Genomic DNA, 19,692 nt, shown 5'->3' on the forward strand with positions numbered 1-19,692 from the left:
TTATGTCCTCAAGTCTTAATGGATTTGTTTCAAATGTGACAAAAATAATAGCTATTTTGACAATTAGCTCACAATTGCTGTGTGGGTAAAAATAGATATTTGGGGTACATGAGGGGAGCAGAAGAAAATGGCTGTTGAGAACAGTTTGGCATCATGAAAAGAGACTATTGTTGATAATACAGTGTGGATTCTAATTTCTGTTTCTTGAACTATAAATTGTGAAGAAGTTCTTCATCTCTTCATTGCTTATTTGTGCAAGATGGAATTGGTGGCACCCATATGCCAATCAGACACATTTGACTATAATTAAAAAAAAAAAAATTCACTCTGAACTGGTAAACACAAGAATGGGAATCCACTGGTACCAGGGCATGTGACTAAGTACAGAATTGGTGGGATACTTTATTTCTGGTTAGATTCAGCAGTAAACAAATGTTCAGTTCAGTCGCTCAGTCGTGTCTGACTCTTTGCGACCCCATGAATCTCAGCATGGCAGGTCTCCTTGTCCATCACCAAATCCCAGAGTTCACTCAAACTCATGTCCATCAAGTCGGTGATGCCATCCACCCATCTCATCCTCTGTGCTCCTGTTCTCCTCCTGCCCCCAATCCCTCCCAGCATCAGAGTCTTCTCCAGTGAGTCAACTCTTCGCATGAGGTGGCCAAAGTACTGGAGTTTCAGGTTCAGCATCATTCTTTCCAAAGAAATCCCAGGGCTGATCTCCTTCAGAATGGACTGGTTGGATCTCCTTGCAACTCTCAAGAGTCTTCTCCAACACCACAGTTCAAAAGCATCAGTTCTTCGGCACTCAGCCTTCTTCACAGTGCAACTCTCACATCCATACATGACCACTGGAAAAACCATAGCCTTGACTAGACGCACCTTTGTTGGCAAAGTAATGTCTCTGCTTTTGAATATGCTATCTAGGTTGGTCATAACTTTTCTTCCAAGGAGTAAGCGTCTTTTAATTTCATGGCTGCAGTCACCATCTGCAGTGATATTGGAGCCCCAAAAAATAAAGTCTGACACTGTTTCCCCATCTATTTCCCATGAAGTGATGGGACCAGATGCCATGATCTTCATTTTCTGAATGTTGAGCTTTAAGCCAACTTTTTCACTCTCCTCTTTCATCAGGAGGCTTTTTAGTTCCTCTTCACTTTCTGCCATAACAGTGGTGTCATCTGCATATCTGAGATTATTGATATTTGTCCTGGAAATCTTGATTCCAGCTTGTGCTTTATCCAGCCCAGCGTTTCTCATGATGCACTCTGCATATAAGTTAAATAAGCAGGGTGACAGTATACAGCCTTGACCTACTCCTTTTCCTATTTGGAACCAGTCTGTTGTTCCATGTCCAGTTCTAACTGTTGCTTCCTGACCTGCATATAGGTTTCTCAAGAGGCAGGTCAGGTGGTCTGGTATTCCCATCTCTTTCAGAAATTTCCACAGTTTATTGTGATTGATGGAGTCAAAGTCTTTGGCATAGTCAATGAAGCAGAAGTAGATGTTTTTCTGGAGCTTTCTTGCTTTTTCCATGATCCAGTGGATGTTGGCAATTTGGTCTCTGGTTCCTCTGCCTTTTCTAAAACCAGCTTGAACATCTGAAAGTTCATGGTTCACACATTGATGAAGCCTGGCTTGGAGAATTTTGAGCATTACTTTACTAGTATGTGAGATGAGTGCAATTGTGCGGTAGTTTGAGCATTCTTTGGCATTGCCTTTCTTTGGGATTGGAATGAAAACTGACCTTTTCCAGTCCTGTGGCCACTGCTGAGTTTTCCAAATTTGCTGGCATATTGAGTGCAGCATTTTTACAGCATCATCTTTCAGGATTTGAAATAGCTCAACTGGAATTCCATCTCAGGCTCAATAAAGAACAGAAATGGTATGACCTAACAGAAGCAGAAGATATTAAGAAGAGGTGGCAAGAATACACAGAACTGTACAAAAAGATCTTCATGACCAAGATAATCACGATGGTGTGGTCACTCATCTAGAGCCAGACATCCTGGAGTGTGAAGTCAAGTGGGCCTTAGAAAGCATCACTACAAACAAAGCTACTGTGATGCTTTCTAAGGCCTACTTGACTTCACATTCCAAGATGTCTGCTTCTGTTAGGTCCATACCATTTCTGTCCTTTATCAAGCCTATCTCAGAGCCTTAGAGAACAGTAAATGTTAATACTAATACTAAGTACTTTTATACTAAATGGCTAAGTATTTACTTTGATTAAACATAGTTCAGTTCAGTTCAGTTCAGTCACTGAGTCACGTCTGACTCTTTGCGACCCTGTGAACTGCAGCACGCCAGGCCTCCCTGTCCATCACCAACTCCCAGAGTCCACGCAAACCCATGTCCATGGATTCGGTGATACCATCCAACCATCTCATCCTCTGTCATCCCCTTCTGTTCCTGCTCTCAATCTTTCCCAGGATCAGGGTCTTTTCAAATGAGTCAGCTCTTTGCATCAGGTGGCCAAAGTATTGAAATTTCAGCTTCAACATCATTCCTTCCAATGAACTCCCAGGACTGATCTCCTTTAGGATGGACTGATTGGATCTCCTTGCAGTCCAAGGGACTCTCAACAGTCTTCTCCAAAACCACGGTTCCAAAGCATCAATTCTTCAGTGCTCAGCTTTCTTTATAGTTCAGCTTTCACATCCATACATGACCACTGGAAAAACCATAGTCTTGACTAGAAGTACCTTTTTGGCAAAGTAATGTCTCTGCTTTTTAATATGCTGTCTAGGTTGGTCATACCTTTCCTTCCAAGGAGTAAGCATCTTTTAATTTCATGGCTGCAATCACCATCTTCAGTGATTTTGGAGCCCAAAAAAATAACGTCAGCCACTGTTTCCACTGCTTCCTCATCTATTTGCCATGATGTGATGGGACTGGTGCCGTGATCTTAGTTTTCTGAATATTTGAGCTTTAAGGCAACTTTTTCACTCTTCTCTTTCATCAAGAGGCTCGTTAGTTTTTATTCACTTTCTGCCATAGTACTAAATGCTTTATATTCATTATTTAATTATGCTTTCAAATTATCCTATGTATAATATTATGTTTGACTCATAGTCCAAAATGCAGATGAGGACATAAATCTTGAGATGGTAAGTAACACACCCAGAGTCACCCAGTAAGATTCAGAATCCAGGATTCAATTCTCTGTTCATTTGAACAACTCCGTATTCTTCTTTGCCAAACTACCTCAAAGACCAAGAATGTTAGAAATCGAAAAAATAGCATTAATTTCCTTCTTGTTTTGAAGCATAGGACATTCAGCAAGTCTTTACAACTGAATGCAAAATTGTATGTGCTTTTTTCTTTTTTCTGGAGGTATGTTTGTCATCAGATTCTCAGAGAGTCCATGCCTCCAAAAAATTTTAACAATATTTCATTTCATTTATGGCTGTCATTTTACAGGTGAATACATGAGAGGTCAGAGAGGTTGATGGACTACAGTAAGATCTTGCCTCTTCTTTATTCCATTATGGTCCCTGATATGTCTCACATGCCTGACTTTAAGGACACAGAGTTGGTGTCACAGTTCAAGGAAGCAAGGGCTTTGTATAGAAGCTTTAGATAGTTTTTCTAATTGCTTAGGAGTACTGGGTATTCAATTGCTCATGCTTATGGTACTTTCCTCCACTTGACATGCCCCTTCTTTGCCAGTCTTCTCTAATGTACACCATGAGCTCATTTTGTTTCATTTGTCTCTGCTTAGCACAAGCTTGATTTGGTAAAAACCCACCCAAGACTCAAGTAACTCCTTTGTCTTGAACCATACGGTATAAATAATGAGGGAGGATATTTGTCAGACTGTTGGGAAAAGGAAAGGCAGGAAGGTAAATTAATGATACAGGTAATGCTACCACAGGGCCACCAGCTTTCCCATCTTGGGCCACTGGGCTATGTCTATCCCCCCAGAAAATAAGAGCTAGTTCATGTTGGTCTCAAGTGTCCAGTCCACCAAGTCACTAGCCAATGTTGGATGTATCACCATGTATTCACTTTTTTATTTCATTCAGTTTTTTTGAAGAACCTATATTATACTGATTTATATCCAGAGTTGACTGCCCAGGTAGGGCTTGCATAGGTTTTGAGGATGAACGATTTGTCACAGGACAAGTGGGTTAAAAAGTGAGCTCCAGAGACACATCACCGGGATTTAAATACCAACTCTGCCGACTCTGGGTTGGAGTAATTTATCAGCTATCTGTGGATCAGTTCCCTCCTTTCTCATAGGATTGTAATGAGTTGATTAATGAAAACTGCTTAGCAGAGTGCCTGGATCATGGTAAGCACTCAGTAAATGTTGGCTATTATTATTACATTTCACTGATCCTTCCCTAGTTCTAAGAATGAGTTAAGCATAGTTAGTCTTTAGTAGTGACTTGAATAAAGTTAAATAATAATAATTTTAGATGTTTTTTAAGGACTTAATATCTTGATGTAAAATTAAAAGAATAAGAAAATCGCAAAGTTGGATGTAGTATGTGCAATGTAACATTTTAATGAATGAAATTTTAGTTTGATGAGAGCTTCCTGTATACAAGGCCCAGTCCTAGGTTCTGGTTTTCCAATAAATGAGGTATTCATCTAGAGTTTTCAGACTAACTGAGAGACAGACCATAAACAGATCATTATACAACAAAGGGATAAATGTTGAAGTAGAGATAAGCACAGTCTGGAAACATAACATGGAGTTAAGGATGGCAGGGGGTAGAGAGCAGACAGACCTGTGCAGCCAGCCCTCCACAAAGATGTGCTGTCTGTGTGGAACTTAATATCCACAAGATCAGCTTTGCAGAAAGTCTTTTAGCAAAATCTTTAGCAGCCCTCCCCATCAGTCTCACCAGTCCTTACCTGTGTTTTTAAAGAGAAATGCATTTATCTTCACCCTCTCAGTAATTGTTTATTTGGTCTCTGGATGAGCAGAGCTTCAAGGTGGCACTGGCGGCCTGATAAGAAACAGGAAATGGCTCAATGGGACAACTTTGTTCTTATTTAATCTTTTCGTTGTTGAATCAGATTTGCTCCCTTCAATTCTGTTTCCTTTAATGCATAGACTTATGAGGCAAAGACAATTGATCTAGGTTGATAAATCATGTTGGTAATAATAACTATTATTGTTGAGTTCATCCTACATGTCAGGCACAGTTCTAGCAACTTTGTCAGGATGAATTTATAAACAACCTGACAACTAGTTAATATTTTATTCTCATTTTACAAAGGAGAAGACTAAGTGATAATGTTCTCATTTTACAAAGGAGAAGACTAAGAGCTAACAAGCTTGAAAACTTGCCTTAGGTTATGATGGCTCCAGAGTCTGTGTCTCAAATCCCATTAAAAAAATATTTATTCATTTGTCTATATTTTGGCTTGCTGGGTCTTCATTGTGTGGAGTGTACTTATCGTGGTAGCCTCTCTTGTGGTGGAGCATGGGCTTCAGTAGTTGTGGCTCACAGGCTCTAGAGCACTGGCTCAATAGTCGTGTTGCACGGGTTTAGTTGTTCCATGGCATGTGGGATCTTCCCAGAGAAGTAATCAAACTCCTGTCCCCTGCATTGGCAGGCAATTTCTTAACCACAAGACCACTAGGGAAGCCCTCAAATCTCATTTTTAAACCTTTTTTCTTATTGCCTCTCTTTGGGGTCATGGTTCACATTCACCAGGAGGGAAAATCAAATTCTCTCAAATTTGAAATCCTCATATTGAAATATTCTTTATCAAGGTCTGCTTTCTATTAAAATTTAAAGGTTGAGGATGGTATGATTCAGGGTGATGTTTGACCTTTGGTATTGCTGAAAATTCAGATCTGTTAATTGATGATCTTGTCAAAGAAATACACATATCCTATTTTGGGAGTAAAAAAGGGGGGACCATCAAAAGGTTCTGAGAAGAAAGGAAGGTCTGGAATATGAAGGTTCCTGTTCCTGAAAGGGGACTGTCTTCCCCTCAAATTCAATTTATTATTTTCTTCTCCACATCCTTCAGATGTAGATGTCTTACATAATAATGGAAAATACAAGAAGATATACTAAATTAAAGAAAAATGATGAAGATTCTAATTACTGAGGAATCTTTGAACAAATTATTTCTACTTTCATTTTCTTGCCCATAAAATGGAAGTTTAAAATGATACTTTTTTTCATAGAGTTGTTCTGAGGATTAAAATGAGAGCATCTATGGTCAGTGCTTAGAAAAGTGCTCAGCAGAGTTCACTGTATGTACTGTGCTGCTGCCACTTCTTTTTGTTTTTCAGGGATGATAGTAACATCGTCACTACCACCAAAACCACTACCACCACCACCATCCTCACCAGTATGACCAACACTATCCTTTCAAACATCATTACCACCACTGTCGTCATCACCACCACCATCCTTACCAATATGACCATAACCACTATCCTCACCATTATCATCACCATCATTACCACCACCTCTGCCACCATCGTGACCACCATTATCTTCCTATCATCATCATCATCATCATCATCATAGGTGCATTATACCCAACAGCTGCTTCTTGTCCAATACAATAAGCAGATTATTTTAGAAGGGTAGAAAGAGTCATGAAAAAAATCCCTGTGTGGGGAGTTGAGGGGGAGGGAGAGTGGTATTTGACTTAGATACTGCCAATTCCAGTGATGCAGATAAGTCACTTAAAATTTCTGAGCCTCATTTTGAAAAAAAATTTAGGGATAGCATGAATGCTTGTATCATATGTATTGAAAAAATAATACATTACAGAATAATAATATATAATACATATAATAATGTTATTAATATATGAAATGCTTACTATAATACACATAATGAATAAGCAAAGCAGTGGACTTTCCAGAGTGTGCTCTTCTCTCTGTAGGAGGGTGTCGTCTTAGCTAACCCAGGATCTATAGCTATCTATAAGCACACAAGTGAAGTCAGAACAGATCTGCAAAATCTAGCACCTTGGCACTGGTGTATTTTATCAGATTGGCATCAGTGGCCCTGGTCCCTATTCTATTTCCTGAATTTTCACAATGAGAACCAATGAGGGGAAAAGATGGAGCTTGGGATTTAGTAGTTGGTAGTTATTATTATCAATGGAAATTTCAATACTGCAGGTATTTCAACCGAAGTCCTCCCTACCTAGCATTTATAATCGTTTTACCATTCGCTCAGAATATGCTTGTGTCCTAAATGCACTGACAACTCCCTTCATCTTTCTACTTGTTTCCATTTTTGGTTTCAGCTCCTTCTGAGATCACTTTTGCCATTGATGTTGGGAATGGCCCCATAGAGCTCATAGTCCAGTCTCCTTCTTCTCTGAATGACAACCAATGGCATTACGTCCGGGCAGAGAGGAACCTCAAGGAGACCTCGCTCCAAGTGGACAACCTCCCGAGGATGACCAGGGAGACCTCAGAAGAGGGCCGTTTCCGGTTACAGCTCAACAGCCAGCTGTTTGTAGGTAGGGGACATCTTAAGGTGCCCTTTGTGCTAAAAACCCTACATGACCACAGTGGAATTGGGCCCAAGGAGTATTACTATTTTATTTTAGTCCTAGAAATGATTACAGTATTTCATAAAGCATTTAAAATTACAGATGTAATTTTACAAATTCTTCCTTTCTAGATTCATTAGCTTCAAGAATGAAAGATTGCCATTGCTTAGCAAAGTTTGCAGGGGTCTCAGACTCTTTTTGTATCTTTTCTCCTTGTTCATATTGTACCTTTAGATGTCTAGGGACTCCTATTATTTTTCATCCTTGTAATCAAAATATACTCTCAGAAAAAGGAGTGCAAGCTATTTAAACCTTTTTAGATGTTGACTCTGTCAGTGGGCTACAATTCACCTTTATTAGTGACATCTAACTCCTGATGATTTTTGATAACCATGTAATGATATATGTTATAGCATCTTCAAGGGATTTGGGGAATCAACAATATGGCAGGGGAGGGAACTAGAGGTTTTTAAGCTAAGAACTTCTTTAATACTCCCAGAAATCACATCCCTTAGGTGGCTGCCTGATACTTGCACAGAAAAATAGCCTGGTCCCCAAGCATACATCTCCCCACTGATCATTCCCTCCTTGAGACTCAGAATCAGCCTTTAAATAAGTTGCTCATCTGAGCTGACTGCCACTGCTGGCAATAGGGCCTGGGGGGCTCAAACATCTTTCACTGAGCCTTTCATTCATTCTTTCCATAAATATTAAGTGAGTACCAAAAACAAATCAGGTTCCTTGTTGGATGGTGGGAATTGAAAGATGACTTATGCAATAAAACATCTTTTTCAAGTGCTCACTGTGTGTGTGTGTGTGTGTTGTGTGTGTGTGTGTGTGTGTGTGTGTGTGTGTTGTGGGAGACAGAGAGACAGAAATAGAGAGAATTTCACCACATTAGTCCATATAGGAAAAGAAAGGTTCACATTATTGCTATAATTTAGGAGGGATTCTTTGAAATTAGGTTGAGCAGGGCATATATAGGTTTAAAGTACAAAACAGAACTGTAAATGTTAGGTATATTGTAGTATTATCAAAGCCAAGACACTGCTCTTATCTGAAACTTGAAATTCAGATGCTTAGAACAGTAGTACCAAGAAGTTCCAAAATTTGCCAGTATATGCAGATTTAAGTTTTTTTCCTTATGTATTTATTTTATCAGCTCTCACTATATAGCTTTACTGTTAGTAATGAAATGTCATCAACTATCAATGGATGTATCTTAATTGCTTTCTTGAAATCCAGGTCTGTGCAACTTTTAACTCTGAGGAAAGTTGTCACTAAGAACACACCAACTAAAAGAAAAGAAGTAACAGAATATGTAATCTGTCTTTCCAACAGTAATCATATTTCTTTCTTCATCTATCATGTTTTACATATTCAGCAGAAGCTAAGACATAAGTGATTAAGAGCATTTTTATGAATGATGATGAAAAGGCATTCACTTAATTAACCTATATAAGTGATATGATTTACTATTAAAATGTATATTTTTAATTTATATTGATGTCTTAATTCTATTTAAACATAACATTTTATTGCTCTGAATAAGTTTGCTAGTCATCAAGATTTAATGTCTTTTTTGGTATAATCAATTCAAGTACTTTGCAATTTTCATAAATTATATTCCATGCCAAAGTTTAATTTATCTTCAGGCTATATTGATGAATCTTTCTGGTTGAAAGGTGTGTATAAAGATGGAATTTTTCAATCCCTTCATGCAAATTTCATGTAGTTATGAAATTATCATACAGCTTGAAAATGTGACAAACTTTGTGCAAGTTGAAAATGAAAAGAGGCAGCTGTGTTTCTTGCAGGTTTTAATCTCTAGACATTTCTGTTAAATTGATCACAAATGCAGTTAATAAAAGCTTGTCTATGGGTCTGGAGGAGACACCTTGCTCGAGCTGCTGCCAAGGTCAACTACTGCAAGAGCACCTGTTTCTGTTATGTTTCTTTCTAATAAGTTCCATCTCAGATGTTACTATGCTTTATTGAATTTGGCTTAATATACTTGAAGAAGAAAAAATGCCATTGGAGGCCATTTAGTCTGTTGGTTTGAATTTTGCTGTTTAATGTTCAGTCTGCTTAGAAATGTTGGGTGGCAAAAAAAAAAAAAATGAAGTCTTGATATTTCCATTTTGTATGGTTCAGGGGTTAAAAAAACAAACAAACAAACAAACAAAAAATACCCTCTACTTAGCTAGAGCAGCCAAAATTAATTGCATTCTCTATCATTCAGAAATTTTGTCCCTGGATTTTTATACTTGCTAGGCAGAAAAACTATGATTGCTGTGTGCTTTTTTCCTTTAATTTTTTAAATTGAAGTATAGTTGACTTACAATGTCGTGTTAGTTTCAAGTGTATAGCAAAGTGACACCATTCTACGTATCCATATAGGCATTCTTTTTCAGATTCTTTTCTGAATATAGGTTATTACAAAATATTGAGTATAAGTCCCTGGTGCTATATAGTAGGTCCTTGTTGATTATCATTTGGTTAACTGGATAGATTGAATGTGACGTTACTTAAATATTCATTTGGATATGTCTGTCTAGACACTTTTAACCACTGAAGGATCTTTCAATCAAAACAGACTGTTGTTCAGCATGGTAATCACTGGTATTGCTGTTGTGTCCATGAGTGCTTCCTAAGTACCAGATTGAATTTTATAGAATGGATGCACCTCTTAGCAATGCTCCTGTCATTGGAATGTGAAATGTTGAAGTGCTGATACCCAAGTCAATGCATGCTGGATTCCCAGAATCAATATTGTAACTGCAGACTTTTATTTCCCTGGTAGTTAGGGACAGTTGCAACCATGCCATTTCAGTGGTGGCATCTTTTGAATAGAGTAGGAGAAATTTCATAACACGAGCTTCTGAGATGAATGCAGCAAGCTTGGGATTGTTTCAGCTTTAAAACCCTTGGCTGCATAATCCCTCTCTTTTGCTATTCCTTACTCCTCTGTCCATGGGATTCTCCAAGTAATCCCATGGACAGAGGAGACTGGTGGGCTACAGTCCATAGGGCTGTAAAGAGTTGGACACGACTGAGTGACTTAGCATGCATGTTCTAGCTTTTCAAGTCAATATGAGGATGAGGCAAGAGAAATCTAAGAAGTAGCACCTTTTACTAAAAGTGAAATGAAGAGATCTAGGTTTGAACTCCAGGTCAACTGCCATCAGATCTTGAGACACTAGTAGGAAAGCAACTAGCCTAAATGGACACATTGTCTTTATTTGCAGAATGAAATTGATGAGTATGGTAATGCAACTCTTAGAACTTGTGGATATGCTATCATCTCCATGTGTATGTTAGACATGACAATTATCCTTACCCTCATGCCTGTGTGTATGTAACAGCAAGGAAAATATCTCATTGTCCCCAAATCTGACGTCTAATCTTTCCTAATATGTTGGAATTATAGTCTAGACACTTTGTAGAGCTGTGAGACTGAGTCTTATTTTGTGTTACTTTACTTTTTTCTTACCTTTTTGGCCTTTCATGAACCTTTTTTTTTCTTTTTCTTTCTTTTTTTTGGCTCAGCTGCTTTATTTGTATCAAAATAAATTGAAGTAACTCCCACTTAGAACTCCTTGGGGAAAATATCACATTAACTTGATAAATCATAAAGTTGCAGAGTCTCACCCTGCCCCTCTATGCTGCGCCTGCTTCCACACCAGTTGGGAATTATTATTCCTATTTTCAGATGAAGCATGTCAAACGTGGCGAGGTCAGTGGTGAAGGCAGGCAAAGCAGTGCTCATTTGCTCCGTGCCCTGACACGTCATGGTGCCAGAGTCTCTCTGTGAAATAGTTACTCACATTTACTCTTGAGAGTGCCCCACAAGGATGGCTTTCCTGACACAGGCCAGAAGAGTTTTCTATCAGAAAAGATGTATGGGTCATTTATTTTTCTGGAGTTGAGCTGTAGGAGTTGCTTGTATATTTTTGAGATTAGTTGTTTGTCGGTTGCTTCATCTGCTATTATTTTCTCCCATTCTGAAGGCTGTCTTTTCACCTTGCTAATAGTTTCCTTTGATGTGCAGAAGCTTTTAAGTTTAATTAGGTCCCATTTGTTTATTTTTGCTTTTATTTCCAATATTCTGGGAGGTGGGTCATAGAGGATCCTGCTGTGATGTATGTCAGAGAGTGTTTTGCCTATGTTCTCCTCTAGGAGTTTTATAGTTTCTGGTCTTACGTTGAGATCTTTAATCCATTTTGAGTTTATTTTTGTATATGGTGTTAGAAAGTGTTCTAGTTTCATTCTTTTACAAGTGGTTGACCAGATTTCCCAGCACCACTTGTTAAAGAGATTGTCTTTAATCCACTGTATATTCTTGCCTCCTTTGTCAAAGATAAGCTGTCCATATGTGCGTGGATTTATCTCTAGGCTTTCTATTTTGTTCCATTGATCTATATTTCTGTCTTTGTGCCAGTACCATACTGTCTTGATAACTGTGGCTTTGTAGTAGAGCCTGAAGTCAGGTAGGTTGATTCCTCCAGTTCCATTTTTCTTTCTCAAGATCGCTTTGGCTATTCGAGGTTTTTTGTATTTCCATACAAATTGTGAAATTATTTGTTCTAGCTCTGTGAAGAATATTGTTGGTAGCTTGATAGGGATTGCATTGAATCTATAAATTGCTTTGGGTAGTATACTCATTTTCACTATATTGATTCTTCCAATCCATGAACATGGTATATTTCTCCATCTATTAGTGTCCTCTTTGATTTCTTTCACCAGTGTTTTATAGTTTTCTATATATAGGTCTTTAGTTTCTTTAGGTAGATATATTCCTAAGTATTTTATTCTTTTCGTTGCAATGGTGAATGGAATTGTTTCCTTCAAAAAATGGGCCAAAGATCTAAATAGACATTTCTCCAAAGAAGACATACAGATGGCTAACAAACACATGAAAAGATGCTCAACATCACTCCTTATCAGAGAAATGCAAATCAAAACCACTATGAGGTACCATTTCACGCCAGTCAGAATGGCTGTGATCCAAAAGTCTACAAATAATAAATGCTGGAGAGGGTGTGCAGAAAAGGGAACCCTCTTACACTGTTGGTGGGAATGCAAACTAGTACAGCCACTATGGAGAACAGTGTGGAGATTCCTTAAAAAACTGGAAATAGAACTGCCTTATGATCCAGCAATCCCACTGCTGGGCATACACACTGAGGAAACCAGAAGGGAAAGAGACACGTGTACCCCAATGTTCATCGCAGCACTGTTTATAATAGCCAGGACATGGAAGCAACCTAGATGTCCATCAGCAGATGAATGGCTAAGAAAGCTGTGGTACATATACACAATGGAGTATTACTCAGCCATTAAAAAGAATACATTTGAATCAGTTCTAATGAGGTGGATGAAACTGGAGCCTATTATACAGAGTGAAGTAAGCCAGAAGGAAAAACATAAATACAGTATACTAACGCATATATATGGAATTTAGAAAGATGGTAATGATAACCCTGTATACGAGACAGCAAAAGAGACACTGATGTATGGAGCAGTCTTATGGACTCTGTGGGAGAGGGAGAGGGTGGGAAGATTTGGGAGAATGGCATTGAAACATGTGAAATGTCATGTATGAAACGAGATGCTAGCCCAGGTTCAGTGCACGATGCTGGATGCTTGGGGCTGGTGCGCTGGGACGGCCCAGGGGGATGGTATGGGGAGGGAGGAGGGAGGAGGGTTCAGGATGGGGAGCACGTGTATACCTGAAATTTTTTTAATTAAAAAAAAAAAAAACTGTGAAGATTGAAACAATTAGAAATTCATGGAATCCAAAAAAAAAGAAAAGATGTATGTCTGCACAGGAGGAGATATACATCCTTTTCACATTAAGGAAGAATTAGGAAATCACCTTTAAGCATATTTGTTACGCAAAACCATTGTTGTGTGAAGGACGTCAATGGTGAGAAGTGAAGATATCATTGTCTTTTACATCCTATACTTTCTGATGATAAGGTCTGATTTACCAAAAGTTTTTTTCAAAGCTAAATATGTCAAGTATGCTTGAATCATTTTAGCAAAAAATATTAATACAGGATTTCTAATATTTCTTGTAATAGTTCAGTAAGAGGAGGTGTCCTGATTCATTTAAGAAGTTCATAGCAGACCTCAGTACACTAGCAGGCAAGTCCTATGAATGCTGTGCTTCCTCAGTGCTTCTACGGTAAAGAAAAAAACAAGAGCCACCTGCTTCCTCTTGCACTTTTTTTTTCCCCAACACCATATATGCTCCACAAAATCAGATTCTTAGAATTTGAACATACTTAAAAAAAAACAAAACAAAACAAAACACTAGTTCTTTTTATTGACAGAGAAGTAAATGATTAAATGATTCTTCCAGTGACTTACCTGGCAGTCCAATGGTTAAGACACTGCACTTCTAATGCATGGAGCAGGGGATCAGTCTCTGGTTGGTGAACTAAGATCCTAAATGTTGTGCAGCACAGCCAAAAGAGAAAAAGAAAAAACAAAAAAGCAAATGATTCCTTCCACTACATGATGCCTCATTTTGAAGTTGTTGATCATTGTTAAACCCACCCTGAAGCCCATGTTAGTTTTTTCTGCTCCAAATATTCCAAAACCCTTTTGGAAATGTTTATCAACAATCTCTAAAACTTTAACTGAAGCTCATTTTGTCACATACTGGCTGCATTGGATTATTAATGGGCCATTGATGGAGAATGTAGACTTTTCTTATTCGGTTTCACTGTTTAAATTTTTAATTCTGCCTTTGAGAAAACATATCTCAAAGCATGCCATCTTTTTTTTAAAAAAGAAGTACAACATGGCATCATTTTTCTCAGGCAGCCCAGGGAGAAAAGCCCTGAGATTTGGACCACAACAAAAACTCAATGATGGAAGCAGTCATTCCGATTACCCTGGCACCTCCAGTCATCAAAATCTGTAACTCAGTAAAGAAACAAAACATGAATACAGAACTGTTTATGTGGAGCCAGGGTGATAGTTATAAAAAGGAACTCAAGCCAGACCTTTCTGAGAAATAAAACAGTACTCTCTGGACATTCAAGGACCTAAACTGAGGGAAATGAGAAGTTGCTTGTCTTTTCCAAAGCCAAGATGCTATTGAGCTTATGTAACTAGGACGTCCAGGGAAGCTTCAGTTTAGAAAAGAATGGACCCAGCCAGGCATGCTGATGCTGCAATGCTGCCTATAACTTGTTTCATATCTGCAAGGCTCTGGCAACAAAGCTGATGACTAAGAAGGGGAGAGAAGAAAGCCTTGGAGGAGAGTGATGGAGCAGAAGAAGACATCATCAAACCCTCTGAACATGTGACTGGCAGATTTACACTCTGGTCTCATTGTAGTATCAAATTTCTTCTGATTCAGAGAGAAAAGAATTTGGCTTCAGCGCCACTTGTGTTGGGGAAGACAATTCTGTGGAAGAGGTGAAAAGTGCCATGTTTTAATTCAGCTTCCTGCTTCATCATCCATGTCTCAGGCTAAAGATTAAGGGTCATCGCAGGCCCTATCTGTGATGTGTAGAGAGGCTGAGGAACCTGAGGTAGGCAGTCTCTGGGATGTGCTGCCCAGGTACCCATTCAAGAAGGCTCTGCCACTGGGAGTGCTGTTGGAAGACAGTCTTTCTCTGTCTGTCCTTTCAGCTACTGCACCTGCTGCCAAGATACACCCAGACAACAGTCAGTTGACTCCAGAATACAAAGACCCAACCATTTTGGCCCAAGGAAGCAAATCTCTGATCGATTTTTCTTGCTCTGCCACTCTCCATGGGGCTGTTCTAGATGGTCAGACCTGTCCCAGAGCTCCCTTCTCTGCCCATTTATGCTTCTTTCCCCTCTGGATCAAAGATGTGTTTCCTAAAGTTTCCCCCTAAAAAACACCATGCCTCTTTAATTTCATCTCAAGCCTGTTTTCTGGAGAACCCTAGCAGTGGCAGAATGACATGGATTTATTGTGCAAAATATACACAGAGACACACATACACACACTTTTTAAAATCAAAGTAACTGTCTTTGATTTAAGAAATTTATTTTTCATTCCTCCCAGGCATTAGCCATAAAATATTGCCTACTCTTCTCCCATTTTCTTCTTAAAAGTACTCTTTAAATTTAATGGGTTCCTTAGAGTCAAGTTTGTATTGTTGTGATTCATACTCTCTCTTATTTTTGGTGGCCCGGCATGTGGAATCTTAATTACTGGGCCAGGAATTGAACCCACATCTCCTGCATTGGAAGCAGAGTCTTAACCATGGGACTATCAAGGAAGTCTCTGACTCATAGTCTTCCAATGGTATTTTCCCTCAAACTAGGATGGGTATGAGTTTGAGTTTCCCTCAAACTACCCTCAATTTACCTGGCAGACTCCTCTTCATTGATGATGCAAAAGATTAAAAAAGTTCTTTAAATATCTTCTTCTTATTATTATTTGTCCTAAGTATTATGTACTGTGGGGTTAAGATCTTTCCTGTAACAGTTTTTACTTTCTAATGATGAACAGCACCATTTTAACTGATACTAGTTGTATGTGTTAAAAATCAAATCTTCCAAAAGCTAAAATCATGAGTCTCAGGCAAATAGAAAATGAACGTGTCAAAGATTTTATTTCACTCATTAATTAATGAGGAAGCCATTAAGATGTCATGACCAGTTCAGAGAACATCTAAAAAACTAGGATATGGTGTGGGGAATTTAACAACAAAGAGAGGACAAAGTTGTGATATTAGATATGAAGCTCTTGCTTACCATGCCATCTTTGGAGGTATCTGTTACACTGGAAAGAAATTACCTGCATCCCCACTGGACAAATGTCATCTATGACTTTTTGTTTTATTTCCAAGTTTCAACTTATTTTTGCTGATAAGACAGTGTTGATGATGTGTCCCTAGTCACATGGCAGCCACCACTTCCACAAAGGAAGCTGGAATAAGAAAGAACCCCAAAGTGATTACTGCACAATTGCATCAAAATGTCACAGCAATGTTAGTATATTGGATTGTGAGAACCGTTTGTCATGAATTGCCCTTGCTCCTATTCTTTTAGTGAATTGTAGGCTCCTTTTGTATTTCAAGGTCTCCCGGGCTTAGCCGTAAAATCACTCTGGGGTGGCTGGGACTAGTAGGGAAAATTCTTAAAGCTTATAATTACAGACTTAACTTTATTGACTTATTTCTTTGAATGGGCCTATGGTTCAACTTTTGAGGTAATCTCTGTTCTCAGCAGGGTCTCCCAGGAGAAAACTAATCAGATTTCCAGGGCCCTAACATCCAGGAAACCCTGAAACTGCTGTCAGTCAGGTAATGACTTGGCCTGGCAGCCAGCCTGGAAGAAGTGAATAGCTTCTCTGGCTGACTCTAGAAAAGACCTGGGGCTCATATTGCTATTGCAAGAAGTTGGTTTAAGGCTATTTTTGATAGTGACTTTACTGGTGATACTTCATCTTTAAAAACTGTGGCAGAAGGAAGCACAGTGAGGGGTGAATTGGCTCTCCTTTTTATGAGATGGGAGATGATCCTTTTAGTCAAAATGGCTCATGTTGCAATTCCATACTCTGATTAGGATTATGGTGGACTTTCCTGCCTCATTGTCTTCTTTTTAAAATCATTTGAAAGAGCATTTTTTTACTTTTTTAATTTAAATTTATTTTATAATATAGTTGATTGACAATCTATTTGTTAATCTTTGACAATAATTTGACATAATTTGACAATCTATGTGTTATTTTCATGTGTACAGTGAAGTGATTCAGTTATACATATACATATGCCCACTTTTTTTTAGATTTTTTTCCCATGTAGATTATTACACTGTATTGAGTAGAGTTCCTTGTGCTACACAGTAGGTCCTTGTTGGTTATCTATTTTACATATTGCCATTATCGTTTAGTCAGTCGCTCAATTTTGTCCAACTCTTTGTGACGCTAGGGACCACAGCCAGCCAGGCTCCCCTGTCCATGGAATTCTCCAGGGAAGAATTCTGGAGTGGGTTGCCATGCCCTTCTCTAGTTTTACATATGGAGAATCCCATGGACGGAAAAGCCTAGTAGGCTGCAGTCCATGGGGTCGCACAGAGTTGGACACGACTGAAGCGACTTAGCAGCAGCAGCAGCAGCAGCACTGTGTATATGTTAATCCCAACCTCCTAATTTATGCCTCCTCCCTTTCCCCAGTGGTAACCATAATTTCGTTTCCTTGTCTGTGTGTCTATTTTTGTTTTTTAAATAAGCTCATTTCCGTCATTTATTTCAAACTCCATGTGTCAGTGATATCATATGGTATTTGTCCTTCTCTCTCTGACTTACCTCACTTGATATAACAATCTCCAAATCCATCCATGTTGCTGCAGATGCCTGCCCTATCAAATGATGTTCTCTCAGGGGTATCTCCAGATGAGATGCAAAACTGTACTTCAGAGAATTCTTTGGGAAGACAGTTGGACCACTAAGTCAACCACCTAGAACTATGTTGGGAGTTGTCCCTACTGCTCCACAATTCTGTAGGCAACAGAAACAGGAATAATTCAAGTGCTTGCTTGTTTCTTTCTCCTTATCCTGAATTATAAATAATAACCATATGGGGATTTCCATAGAATACCCATATACCACTCTACTGGGCAAAATCTTGTGCCTTGTCACCATTCTGCTAAAAAGAAGGCAAATGCTTATTTTTGGCTTGTGGTCTTGAGGGGGCAGGGGGAAACCTTTACAGAAAACCAAGACGAATATTACATATGGACTCCAATCTACACACCAGGCACAAACATGCTGATTCTGGGAAAGATGTTTGCTAATGTCCAAATAACACATAGATTAATAAAGGATTTTTATAAATATACACTATTCTAGATATAGCAAGGTAGTTCTTTTTTGAAACTTGAAATAATTTTTAAATTACTCAAAAAAGATCGGAAGCATTATGCATAATACACATAATAAATGAAAATTTATTTTAAATTATTCAGTCAATACACAAATACATGTTTGCTATAAAATTATTCAATAATAATCCTAGTGCTCTTCCTAAAGACAACTGATATTAGGCCACTGTGATACTTTCCTGGCCTCATTCGAGGCAGTCACATACATTTAAATACACTAAGGAAACACCATGCAGTATTATTATTTGTGTACTTACATAAGCAGGGCTTCCCTGGTGGCTCACACAGTGAAGAATCTGCCTGCAATGCAGGAGACCTTGGTTACATTACTGAGTCGGGAAGATCCACTGGCGAAGGGAATGACAACCCACTCTGGTATTCTTGCCTAGAGAATTCCATGGACAGAATAGCCTGGCAGGCTACAATCATGGGTTGCAAACAGTTAGACACAACTGAGTAACGAACACTTTCACTGTTTTCACTTTTTTTTTTCTTTTTTACATAAGCAGTATACTTATATGTGTTATACCACAGTGTGCTTGCTAGTTTTGTTTTTTTGCATTTTTGTTTAATATATGCCATGGGAAACATAGCATGTCAGTATAAATCGCATATGACTTTAAACTGCTATATTGTATTTTACTCATATTTTTAGCTTTTGTTTATGTTATTGTTTTGTTTTCTACTATTTTTATGTCTTCATTTAATCTGGAATTTGTTTGAGGTAGTATTGTAACTTTATTTTCCAAAATATTATTTCTATCTCCATTTATTTCATGGTTCTTTCTCTCCCTAGCTACTTAGAATCTCTCTCTCTCGCTCTCTCTCTCTCTCTATATATATATATATAATAAGGTATGAAATGTCTCTCTATACAGAATGTGTTTATGAAATGGATAACCAACAAAAACGTATTGTATAGCACATGTAACTCTGCTCAATGTTATGTGCCAGCCTGGATGGGCAGGGAGTTTGGGGGGAAATGGACATGTATATGTATGGCTGAGTCCCTTCACAGTTCACCCCAAAATATCACAACATTGTTAATTGCATATATCCCAATGCAAATGTTTTTGCTGTTTAAAAAATTACAATAAAAAGATATTGGAAAAAAAAAGGAAGAAAAATACGTTTCTGAATTTCCTGCTCTGTTTTATTTATGTAGTTTTCTTTCCAGGTCCTGTTTCAACATTATACTTATAGGGCATATTTTAATATTGAATAGAACATCCCTCTCTGCTCACCCACCCCGCCAACACAAGGACAGATGATTCCTTTTCAACACTCTGTTAACTACTAATAATTATTTTCTTTATGGTTCTT

At 38.3% G+C, this 19,692-nt stretch overlaps 1 protein-coding gene across 1 annotated transcript in view; it reads left to right on the top strand.

Moving 5' to 3' along the window:
- The window catches only part of CNTNAP5 (contactin associated protein family member 5), a 1,042,386-nt gene that overhangs the window by 854,471 nt on the left and 168,223 nt on the right, over nucleotides 1–19,692 (top strand). The window contains exon 17 of the mRNA XM_061440248.1: nucleotides 7,240–7,458. Coding sequence (XP_061296232.1) covers nucleotides 7,240–7,458 — 219 coding nt within the window. The remainder of the gene's footprint in view (nucleotides 1–7,239; nucleotides 7,459–19,692) is intronic.

Source organism: Bos javanicus, chromosome 2, assembly GCF_032452875.1.
Source record: "Bos javanicus breed banteng chromosome 2, ARS-OSU_banteng_1.0, whole genome shotgun sequence".
In the NCBI taxonomy this organism is placed as follows: domain Eukaryota; kingdom Metazoa; phylum Chordata; class Mammalia; order Artiodactyla; family Bovidae; genus Bos; species Bos javanicus.